This window comes from Brachyhypopomus gauderio, unplaced genomic scaffold (genome assembly GCF_052324685.1).
Source record: "Brachyhypopomus gauderio isolate BG-103 unplaced genomic scaffold, BGAUD_0.2 sc51, whole genome shotgun sequence".
NCBI lineage: Eukaryota > Metazoa > Chordata > Actinopteri > Gymnotiformes > Hypopomidae > Brachyhypopomus > Brachyhypopomus gauderio.
In genome coordinates this window covers 2,610,293-2,623,585 of record NW_027506876.1, presented here as the reverse complement: position 1 = coordinate 2,623,585, position 13,293 = coordinate 2,610,293, and the positions used below count along the sequence as shown (strand labels likewise).

At 39.7% G+C, this 13,293-nt stretch overlaps 1 protein-coding gene across 7 annotated transcripts in view; it reads right to left on the bottom strand.

Annotated features, from left to right (window-relative positions):
• The window catches only part of hectd4 (HECT domain E3 ubiquitin protein ligase 4), a 168,319-nt gene that overhangs the window by 47,201 nt on the left and 107,825 nt on the right, over positions 1–13,293 (bottom strand). For 6 of the 7 annotated variants that reach the window (XM_076987116.1, XM_076987115.1, XM_076987110.1 and 3 more), the window contains exons 32-40: positions 13,090–13,256; positions 11,594–11,740; positions 10,586–10,770; positions 10,102–10,255; positions 9,593–9,873; positions 9,061–9,250; positions 7,892–7,973; positions 7,443–7,645; positions 2,750–2,885 (exon numbers count right to left, since the gene is read on the bottom strand). In XM_076987116.1, coding sequence (XP_076843231.1) covers positions 2,750–2,885; positions 7,443–7,645; positions 7,892–7,973; positions 9,061–9,250; positions 9,593–9,873; positions 10,102–10,255; positions 10,586–10,770; positions 11,594–11,740; positions 13,090–13,256 — 1,545 coding nt within the window. The remainder of the gene's footprint in view (positions 1–2,749; positions 2,886–7,442; positions 7,646–7,891; positions 7,974–9,060; positions 9,251–9,592; positions 9,874–10,101; positions 10,256–10,585; positions 10,771–11,593; positions 11,741–13,089; positions 13,257–13,293) is intronic. The other variant, XM_076987112.1, reaches the window with a different exon arrangement.

Sequence of the window (13,293 nt, the reverse complement as noted above, 5' to 3'; positions counted from 1 at the left end):
CTGCTGCATGAGTTCGGCTGGACAGACACCATGCTTTAAACTAGGGTTGCAGCGGTAACCGGTTTCACGGTATACCACGGTATTAAAATGCACGGTTATCATACCGTGTGCGTTTGCTTATTACCGGTAAAAAGCAAGCCAGCGGAGAAACTGACCCGCGCATGCGCAACTCCGCTCCGGTTCAGCTACTCAACACAGCGGTGAGAATGGCAGAAAGTGCATCAGACTTAACAAATGTAAAAAAAAAAGCTAAACTAAAATCAGCGGCGAAAATGACGTTGGCTCCACCCGTGCGCGAGGGTCTCGCGCGCTGTCGATTCGCGAGGTCGTGCACTATGCGCGCCGCGCCTCAGCGCAATGAACAAAGTCATGTTTGCAGGGTTCATACACCTTTATAAGGTGGAATTAAAGCACTTGTACGTAACTTTAAAGGTCCGTTTCAATATTTCCCAACACTTAAGTTAAATATTTATACATATACTCGAAATGATTAGCTTTTTCATCACATTATTTAATGGTTGTTTATTTTCAAAACGCCCAATCTTAACGTCTTCACGTTCTCTCATTTTTCATCCTGGAATTACAAGAGGCTCGTATTTGTTAACGTAATGCAAGAGAACTGTGCGGAGTCGCGCGCTACGGTCACTAGTGAAAGTATAATTCTAGCTTTTTATGGTCCTTGCTTTCACTGGATGTGAAAGACGCCATTAATTTACATGCGTTCATTTTCAAATTCTAACGTGTCTGTTTTTCATATGTTAAAACCAGACTCGGTGTGAACGCCTTAAAATAGAAATCTCTATTGTGACGGTCATGTCAGAAATAAATCCTCTCTTTCTGCAGTATCTGGTTATATTCTAACTTGGCAGTACAACGGACGTTTACAACAGTTGTTGATCAGACACTGACCCAGGCTGAGTTTATCAGATACTAAATAATTTAAACTTAAATAATTGTACTGAAATCCATGATTTAGGTTTCTCTAATTTTGCAGTATTTATATAAACATGTTTACAGCTTTTTTTATTTATTTAAAGGAGACATTTTGTATACAATAGTTCCAGGTTTCTACAATAAATAGTTAATTGAACAAAAAAACTTGTAATTTCTTTAAGGGTCAGTGTATCTTTTAATAATATACAAACTAACTGTGATACCGTGATAACCGTGATACCGCGGTATTTTCTGAGACGGTTATCATACCGTGAAAATCTCATACCGTTGCAACCCTACTTTAAACCAGCAAACTGGGGGTAGGATGTCTGCTTCAGCCTCTCTTACCAATGGTGTGCCACAGGGCTCCATTTTGGGTTCTTTGGGTAGTTTTAATATCTCTTTTCATTTTATGCTGATGATACTCAGATCTACTTAGCTATAAACTGAAATGACATGGGAAGGCTAGTTAATCTTACCAACTGTCTTGCAACTATTAAAGTCTGGATGTCTAAAAATTCTTAGGTTTAATGGGGACAAAACAGAAGTCCTTATTGTGGGTCCAGAGGATGTGTCCAAGCAGGTGCAGTTAGACCTTGATCATGATGGGTTAAAGGCAAACCCATCTGTTAGAAATCTGGGTGTGATCTTCGATCTAAATTTTGCTTCTTCAATCCTGCTTCTTTCAGCTCAGAAACCTCAGTAAGACCAGACATTTCCTGACCTTTTTGGACACAGCAAAACTCATCCATGTCTTTATGTCCTCCAGATTGCATTATTGTATTGCACTGTTCAACTGTCTGAGTCAGAGACTTCAGCTTGTTCAAAATGCAGCTGCTCAACTTTTAACCAGGACTAAACGTAGGGAGCATATCACCCCAGTTCTGGCCTCTCTTCACTGGCTGCCAGTGAGATATAAATCTGATTTTAAAATCTTAGTGCTGACCTACCTTGCTGCACATGGTAGGGCTCCTGCTTACATTGCTGAGCTGGTATGTCCACTTAATAATGTAAGGTCTTTAAGGTAACCAAGGGTTACTGCCTGTTCCATGGACTAAACTAAAGCTAAAGGGTGACTGGGCTTTAGCAGTTTATGCTCTCACACTGTGGGGACAGATCTTCCTTCTGACATTAGGCTCTCAGCATCGGTTAATGTTTTAAAGAAACGTTTAAAGGCTTCTTTTTATTCTCTTGCTTTTAGTAATGTAGTAATGTAAGTAAATGTATTATTATTTTAATTAGTATATTGATTTTGTCTTGTCTGCAAATCACTTTGTGAGATGTTCTAGAAAAGTGCTATATAAATAAATATTATTATTATTATTATTATTCCAGGAATTGTGAAATTGTAATCTGCAACTGTATAAAGCATCAACACAATATTTAATAAACAAAATGATAGGAAAACCTTTTCAAGGGTCTAAATCAGGATCTACATTTCAGTAAAAAAAGCATTTTAGCATGACTTAAATCACAAAACACACCTACACCTACCAACAATGCAAAAGAAATGGCTTGTAACCATGACAGTATCAGAAATTGCAAAATGCTAAAATGGCACATCTGAACTGCACAGTGCAGTGAAATTTGTTTTGTTGTTTTGAGGTGAAGGTGTTTTCAAATGCCTACAGCAGGATCTCGGATATATGGATGTGTACAAGAGGTATACGAGTTAATAACCTAAGAAAGGTATTTAGTAGGACTTCAAATATGAATTTTGATGTTCAATATTTAACACATAGCCTTGACCAACAGATCATTTTGTGTGTCTATGGAATTCATTACGCAATAGTAAAAGAAGAGAAAAAATGCTCACCTTTTCTACAGTACTCGTCCAGATCTGAGCGGTGTTTGATTCTGGTGCTGTAAGAAGACTGTGCAGCAGGGCAATAACTTCAGCAGCCATGCTATTAGCTACGTGACCACTGATGAATGGACGGACTGGATCAGACCTGAGAGGAGAATGTTTGAGGAGAGAGTTTGAGCCACAGCAAGTGAGTGTGTGTGTGTGTGTGTGTGTGTGAGAGAGAGAGAGAGAGAGAGAGAGAGAGAGCGAGAGAGAGCGAGCAAGCATTTAGTGAAGTATGCATCAAACACTGGAACACTACTGGAACATTACTGGAACACTACTGGAACATGACTAGAACACTACTGGAACATTACTAGAACACTACTGGAACATGACTAGAACACTACTGGAACATTACTGGAACATGACTAGAACACTACTGGAACATGACTAGAACACTACTGGAACACTACTGGAACATGACTAGAACACTACTGGAACATGACTGGAACACTACTGGAACACGACTAAAACACTACTAGAACATTACTGGAACACTACTGGAACATGACTGGAACACTACTGGAACACGACTAAAACACTACTAGAACATGACTGGAACACGACTGGAACACGACGGGAACACGACGGGAACACGACGGGAACACGACTGGAACACGACTGGAACACGACGGGAACACGACGGGAACACGACTGGAACACGACTGGAACACGACTGGAACACGACTGGAACACTACGGAAACATTACTGGAACACTACTGGAACACTACTGGAACACTACGGGAACATTACTGGAACACTACTGGAACACTACTGGAACACAACTGGAACACGACTGGAACACGACTGGAAAACGACTGGAACATTACTAGAACACTACTGGAACATTACTAGAACACTACTGGAACATGACTAGAACATGACTAGAACACTACTGGAACACTACTGGAACATGACTAGAACACTACTGGAACATGACTGGAACACTACTGGAACACGACTAAAACACTACTAGAACACGACTAAAACACTACTAGAACATTACTGGAACACTACTGGAACATGACTGGAACACTACTGGAACACGACTAAAACACAACTGGAACACAACTGGAACACGACTAGAACACGACTAGAACACTACTGAAACACGACTGGAACACGACTGGAACATGACTGGAACACTACTGGAACACGACTAAAACACTACTAGAACATTACTGGAACATGACTGGAACACTACTGGAACATGACTGGAACACTACTGGAACATGACTAGAACATTACTGGAACACGACTAAAACACTACTGGAACATGACTGGAACACTACTGGAACATGACTAGAACACAACTGGAACACGACTAAAACACTACTAGAACATTACTGGAACATGACTGGAACACTACTGGAACATGACTAGAACACTACTGGAACATGATTAGAACAATACTGGAACATTACTGGAACATGACTAGAACACTACTGGAACACTACTGGAACATGACTGGAACATGACTAGAACACTACTGGAACATGACTAGAACACTACTGGAACACAACTGGAACATGACTGGAACACGGCTGGAACACTACTGGAACACTACTAGAACACTACTGGAACACTACTAGAACACTACTGGAACATGACTGGAACACTACTGGAACACTACTGGAACACTACTGGAACACGACTAAAACACTACTAGAACATTACTAGAACATGACTGGAACATGACTGGAACATGACTGGAACATGACTGGAACACTACTGGAACATGACTGGAACACGACTGGAACACGACTGGAACACAACTAAAACACTACTAGAACATGACTGGAACACGACTGGAACATGACTGGAACACGACTGGAACATGACTAGAACATTACTGGAACACAACTGGAACACGACTAAAACACTACTAGAACATTACTGGAACATGACTGGAACACTACTGGAACATGACTAGAACACTACTGGAACATGACTAGAACAATACTGGAACATTACTGGAACATGACTAGAACAATACTGGAACATTACTGGAATATGACTGGAACATGACTGGAACATGACTGGAACATGACTGGAACACTACTGGAACATGACTGGAACACTACTGGAACATGACTGGAACACAACTAAAACACTACTAGAACATGACTGGAACATGACTGGAACACGACTGGAACACTACTGGAACATGACTGGAACACGACTGGAACATGACTGGAACACGACTGGAACATGACTAGAACATTACTGGAACATGACTGGAACACTACTGGAACACGACTAAAACACTACTGGAACATGACTGGAACACGACTGGAACACTACTGGAACACGACTAAAACACTACTAGAACACTACTGGAACATGACTGGAACATGACTGGAACATGACTGGAACATGACTGGAACACTACTGGAACATGACTGGAACACTACTGGAACATGACTGGAACACAACTAAAACACTACTAGAACATGACTGGAACATGACTGGAACACGACTGGAACACTACTGGAACATGACTGGAACACGACTGGAACATGACTGGAACACGACTGGAACATGACTGGAACATGACTAGAACATTACTGGAACACGACTAAAACACTACTAGAACATTACTGGAACATGACTGGAACACTACTGGAACATGACTAGAACACTACTGGAACACAACTGGAACACGACAAAAACACTACTAGAACATTACTGGAACATGACTAGAACACTACTGGAACATGATTAGAACAATACTTGAACATTACTGGAACATGACTAGAACACTACTGGAACACAACTGGAACACGACTAAAACACTACTAGAACATTACTGGAACATGACTGGAACACTACTGGAACATGACTAGAACACTACTGGAACATGACTAGAACAATACTGGAACATTACTGGAACATGGCTAGAACAATACTGGAACATTACTGGAACATGACTAGAACACTACTGGAACATGACTGGAACACTACTGGAACATGACTAAAACACTACTGGAACACTACTGGAACATGACTGGAACATGACTGGAACACTACTGTAACATGACTGGAACACTACTGGAACACGACTAAAACACTACTAGAACACTACTGGAACATGACTGGAACACTACTGGAACACGACTAAAACACGACTAGAACATTACTGGAACATGACTGGAACACTACTGGAACATGACTGGAACATGACTGGAACACAACTAAAACACTACTAAAACATGACTGGAACATGACTGGAACACTACTGGAACATGACTGGAACACGACTGGAACATTACTGGAACATGACTGGAACATTACTGGAACATGACTGGAACACTACTGGAACACGACTAAAACACTACTAGAACATTACTGGAACATGACTGGAACACTACTGGAACACTACTGGAACATGACTGGAACACTACTGGAACATGACTAGAACACTACTGGAACATTACTGGAACATGTCTAGAACACTACTGGAACATGACTAGAACACTACTGGAACACTACTAGAACACTACTGGAACATGACAAACACTACTAGAACACTACTGGAACATGACTGGAACACTACTGGAACATGACTAAAACACTACTAGAACATTACTGGAACACTACTGGAACATGACTAGAACACTACTGGAACATGATTAGAACACTGATGGAACATGACTAGAACACTACTGGAGCATGACTGGAACATGATTAGAACACTGCTGGAACATGACTAAAACACTAATGGAACATTACTGAAACAAGACTAGAACACTGCTGGAACATTACTGGAACACTACTGGAACATGACTAGAACACTGCTGGAACATGACTGGAACACTACTGGAACATGACTAGAACACTGCTGGAACATGACTGGAACATGATTTTAACCGCTCTGACCCTTTTAAGTTAAAATAATTTTTTTAGAAATGCATGTACTTGGTAAAAACAACATACTGTCTCATTCATTTATTTAAGCAGTCAATATTAATTACACAGAAAGTATTTCAAATATAAAATATGTATGGAAAGACACATATGCACTTCCATTTTCTGTTTTCATGTACATACATGCATTTCCTGCTACATTTGTAAAGTTTCTGCACCTATGCAGAGTCGGACCATAGAAATTTATTTATTTACTATTTATTACAGAAGACAGGAGAAAAAGTGGAAAATTAATTTTCAGTTTGGTTTCCTTAGTTCTTCCTCATAATGCCAAAATGACCACATCTTGATGCTCAATGGGACATTTCTAAGCAGCGATCTTGTTCTTGTGCAACTTTTGAAGAATGAATTGAAAACTCATATTTTGTTTGAAAACAGGGTTTTGATGTAAGAACAAGCTGTTTTATCATGTTTGTAATGTTACAACATGCATTTCCAAACAAGTAGTAAGTCTTGCATTTAGGCGTTCAAAACAGCGTTTGCTGGCGCTGTAAACGCTCTAAACAGTGTTTCTGAGCATAACTTGTGGCAAAAGTGCAACTTTTGAAGAATGAGAAGAAAACTCATATTTTGAATGAAAACAGTGTTTTGATGTAATAACAAGCTGTTTTATCATGTTTGTTATGTTACACATACATTTCCAAACAAGTAGTAAGTCTTGCATTTAGGCGTTCAAAACAGCGTTTGCTGGCGTTGTAAGCGCTCTAAACAGTGTTTCTTTATTTGTCTTACCTGGCCAGCTCAGCATTCCTGTCCCTGCACACCACAGTCTGGGCACTTTTCTTCTTATCTCCACTGGTGGCTCCTCCTGTGGTCTCCTGGATGAGTGTCTCTACTGGGGGGCCCACACTCACAATGAGGCCTGACTGAGCCCACTTGTTGGCCTTTCGTAGCGCTGCTATAGCTTCTTCTGTGATCACTTCACAGCTCCCAGTCTTTAGGCAGACAAATTAGGTGACAGAGATTCTCTTGTAATATACCCTTATAACCGAATAGTCATCGCCATATTCTACTTAACAGTAATCAGTTCAATAGCTTATTGCAGAGTTCCTCCAGGAAAGTAAATACTGGTGGAAAGTTTTATAGGCATATTTAATAAATGTAGCATGTACTCATCTCAAGTACAGAATAGTGTAGTTTTTTATGGTAAATGAAATGGTGATTGTACATATAAGACTAACCTTAGTCATATCTCTGTCCATTTTTACCACCTTCTCCATGTTGGCCCCAGTGCCAAGCCGAAAAGGACGTCCCTCTGAGCTGCTGCAAGAAGACATTGACAAATAAGAGAAACACCAGTATACTGTAGATAATACCCCTGAGAAACACCAGTATACTGTAGATAATACCCCTGAGAAACACCAGTATAGGCAAACAAAATGTATACAAATACATTTGTAGATTTGGAAGTTATACTTGATCATATTAATTATCACATTGACCTCAAGAAACTCAAGTAACTCAATTACTGAAAATTATTGATGCAAATTCTTCGCATCAAAGCTTCCAATCCATGTGTGTGTGAAATATGTGCAAATCATCCCTCAAGATGAAACTAGATTTAGTAGCTAATTTCTTGGATTTACTAAGAAAATATATGTATGTGGGTGCAAAACAATGCTAAAGTGAAAGGGCACGAGGAACAATATGAAATATTTTTAGGGATTTTATTGAACCATTAGTAAGTGATGCAGAGGATATGAATGAGCTCTCAGGATCCACTACTACATACAGGTTATGTCGAGCAGGTTCTAGTGAAGACGACAGACGAACGACAGCTCTGCCACAGCTCTCAATTTGGCTATAACAGTCACATCAGCGCCAGATAAGGCAGAGATGTCTGCCACTTGCTCAATTAACCTTTCACACTGATCAACTGTAAAGACCCTAGTAGAAATGATCCATATACGAATTCCAACTCGAACAATCTTCTGCAAAACTGAGCATTGCATAAGAAACATTAGCAAACAGTAAATGCATTATGTAACCCTGAGAGCAATTGGCAGATGATCAAATTAAATGATAGCTGTTCAACACAATAGCATTCACTAGCATTCATGAGGCAGCTATAAATTAGTGCACAGTTATGTCTCTGGTTCACTGTGTAGTTGGGACGGCTACACAGTTTGAGTGACATTCATTCCATGGTTTTCTAGAGTTTCACATGTGTAGACAAGTTATTTTTATTTGAATTTCCTAATTTCACTGCTGCCATTGCAACAACTGGCTCGACAGATGTCATCAAACAATTTTTCATATATAATTGTTTTCTCTTCCTATTCATTCAGAAGAACTTTGCTTGCACAGTTGATGAAGGACCTCCAAACATACTTTTATTCATATTTTTTACCTGAGTAATGGCTGAAGTACTTCATGAGAAGATTGATCTTCTCTCTTATGAATGAAGATGGAGAGTTTGCCATCCACTGCTTCTCCCTCCTCACTAGCATCTTTGTCTGTCTTGATGCTGTTCTTTGGGGTTGCCCGGCTTAAACTGGTGTCTGGCTCAGAGGAGGCAGGAGAAAGGAGTGTCTGGCAACCTGAAGATGATATACAGACATCGAAGACAGTAATACACATGTGAGTAAACTAAGACAGACTAATACAAAAATAGAAGACAACCAATATGTTTTTATTTTAAGATCATCATTAGCAATAACAACCCTGAGAAGTGTCTCCATCTATTAAGAGGATCTTAAATGGCTGGTGATGGCACACAACCATGCAGGACATTACTAGAATTCCAGTTGTAAAGTACATAGCAAAGTCCTGAGCACTTTCCCAGAGTTACTTGATTTTAAAGTATTATTTAGCCATCTTTTGCTCACATTTTTCTTACTAATACAAACCAAGTTATTACAGTTCTTCATGCCTGCTCTCACCTGGCACTACGTAGTCAGCTAATTTGGCCAGCAGAAGTGCTGCGATGCAGGAGGCGGGGTCACTAGCATCCTGTTGTTTTGTTTCTATGGCATTAATAGAGTAGCTCCAGGAGGGCAGTGCCACATTACCACAGTCCTCAACACTCATAAGAGGTAAGGCAGCACGGCACAGCTGTAGGATAATCAGCACCAGTTTGGGGGACGGCCGCTGGTCCAGGAGCAGTGAGAGGAGCTTGGAGACACAAGCTGGCTGGCTCAGGATCGTCTTGCCTATATGGCTCCTGGAAAATGCAAAAGTCTGTGATAATATGTGGTCCGTTCTAGTAGAATCTAAAGGTAGGATCATATAATTTGAATAGGAAAATGATAAACAAAAAACATCTCACATTCGTATCTCGATTATATATAAACCCTGGCAAATCAATTTACTGTTAACCTTTGCACCCCTAAGGACTAGTATCTTTCTAGATACAAAATGGAGCTTCCTTTCAACAGTTCAAACTGAATACCTAGACAAGTCATTAAGTAGACTGAGCACATCCTGCAAGGCATCATTTCCAGCTGCTTGGTTACCACAGCATTCTGTTGCTCTTGCCAAGTGGTTGGTCAACAGACTGGACACCTGCCTCGCTAGACCAGAATGCACTGCATCTGTGGAACCACCTGAAACACAGTCATACATTTAAATCCTTATAGATTCTTTTTAGGCAATCATGTTTATTTCTTCAGCACAACTGCAATAGTTTGAGTGTGGATACCATTTTGTTAATAATGCTGAATTTGATTTGGTTTCAAAATACCAAAACATCTATGGAATGTCCCAAAGCTCTAAGAAATTGAGTAAATTGAAAAAATGTATATTTTCTTTGCTGATGTAATTTTAAATATTACTATAATGCATTCATTCTGATGCTACATTTACATTAATTGTGATGCCATGTTAACATTAGGTAACTGAAGTTTATGTATGTGTAGGAGCACATCAGACAGTACCTTCTATCTTCTCCCACTCAATGCAGCGGTTGGCCAGCACTTGGAAGGCGGCCCAAGCCATGGTGGCCACTTTCTGCTTTTTGGTCTGCTTCTCATTGGAGCTGCAATCCCTTTGGCTGCTTAGACTGCACAGCCGGTCCATCAGCTGAACTAGGCCGCTGCGCACCAGACACTGCTCCTCACTCCTGAAGATGCCAAAAGATGTTCTCATGTTTAAGGGCTGGGGGGGCTACACACTGCAGAAAATGTTACTGTATTACTGGTCTCTTAATTGAAATGATGGCTGATCATAATCTTGAAAACAACTGCAGAATATTACAGTGTGTGCTGTGATATTCTGCAGTGTGAGCACAATGATTAATCTCTGGGAAATAAAGGAAGAGGCTGGAACTCTGCACTGCTCAGCCTACATACATACTACTATAGCCTACTACATACTACTATAGCCTACTACATACTACTCACGTACTGATTGGGCCCAAATCAGTACCCACTATGCAGTATACAACCAAAATGAATTTCTCCAATATGCAAAAAATTCGCAAAATGTTCCAGTACACGAACAGAGCTATCTTCGTGATGTACAACATTCCATCAAGCTGTGTCTATGACCTCCCATCCATGAAAAAAAACCAAAAATAAAACAAAAACAAAACACGTGGTGGATGATAACGCATACATGTATACTTTCATATATATATATATATATATATATATATATATATATATATATATATATATATATATATATATATATATATATATATATATATGAATAGGATGCATGTACCATGTATTTTCCGTGTCACTGTGCACCCTGAACCGTGAGCACCATACCATGTTGGTTCATTACGAATACCGTTGCACCCTCAGTCATTATATACAACACTGTGAATACCTGCGATCATGTCATGTGAATACCTGCACAGTGCAGCCATCATTCAAGTTATGTTTTCATTAGTTTAAGCACACATTTCCCAGTTTTAATCTTTAAAGCAGTGAGCATACCTGGTGTAAGGGATAGTGCAGAGTAATCCGATGCTATTGGCACAAGCGATGGGATAGCGAGCACACAGAGACACCACAGAGGTCATAGTCTCCCCAAAGGCTTCCTGAACCTGCTCCACCACACCACCACAGGTCAACTCCTCAATCCTACAAGCACACACATTGCACTCTTACCTTTCCACAATAGTAGTAAAACAGTGTTCTGTGTACAGTTGACATATACTATTGTAATAACATGACAATAGCTGCACTTCATGAAGACATGGAACAATCCCCTTAGATATACAAGATATACAATTTGCTGACATTTTTGCATCACAAAATGCAAATCATAAGAATTTGGAAAATCTTTTTATGATGATAGCACTAGCTTTGTTGTGCATTAAATCAGAATACAGTTTTAAAGACAAACATGTCTGATATAATCTCTAAAATCCTTTGCTTGTGAGTGATTTTAAAAGTAAGTAAAATTTTATTTTAATTCACTGAAGGAACAAATAGATCTTCCTTAAATCGCTACTGATGTTATAGATTAGAGAAAAAGATATGATTTGATATGATTGCTATACTAACAACAATAAAAATAATTCACCAAAGTTATCAGTTTTAGTATTCCCACCAACAGATGTGCAGGAAAATCTTTTGGCAACTGCTAATGTAAGGGGTGAGATGGTTGGTTTCCTGCATTTTCAACACTGGGTGCCAGTGTTAATGCCTAGATGCTGGCTACAAAAAGTCCATAACACCTGCACTAACCAAATACACAGAACCAGTGTAAAAACAACAAACTCACAAAAAAGCCTAAAGGTCTGGAGTGATGTTTTTATTTCTGTTGTCCTTGCTAAAACTATAGATAATAATAATAAATTTAAGATAATTGCGTGCCTTTAAATTTTTTTTGGCGATTTGGCAAATTGCTTCTGATTCCCAAATAGAGGGTTTTTCTCAGGGAGATAAGCACTGCCATGTCCTATTGTCACAGTACAGAGACCGCCCCCGTCAGCAGTGGTAGTGTTCTGTCTGTCCTGTTGTTGATGCGTTGTGTTTGTCCCTCAGAGGGGCGTGGCCCATTAGGGAGTTCGCCACCTGAGGGCTGTTTGCATGACTATTTATATCTTATCTCTGTACCAGTTGACTGCTGGTTATTGTGTCCTTCTTTTGAATTGTGTCACATGTTTTAGGTTTGTGCACTTTCTCCATTAAATTCTCCATTTTCTCTGATACTGACGTGATTGCTTCCTCCTGTTTTGCACTTCCTCGCCCGTTACACCTATAAATCTTGCTAGAGAGACAAATCCATTATTTTTTAAAATAAAAACAGTATTAGAACTGGTGGCTTGCTTGACTGTGAAGGGTTTAGTTTGTTTATATCTTATATATATTTTTACATTCATTTTTTAACTCCTATTTTTTTTTTAAACAAAAACAATCCAAATAATTATTAGCATAATTTTGCTGTGAACTGAGGATTCTTTTAATATGTCAATCAAACATACCTGGGCCCACCCTGCAGGACCATGGTGACTGGACCCACCAGGTGGGTTACTCCCCCCACTCGAACAGCTGCAGTAAGTAGCTCCCTCATGTGGAGCAGAGCCTGCTTCCTGGTCCTGCCTCTCCTCCAGCGTGTCTGAGCTGCTGCTAGAAAGCTACTGCTGGAAACCTACACAAGATCAACGTTATTACTATATAGATCTTGA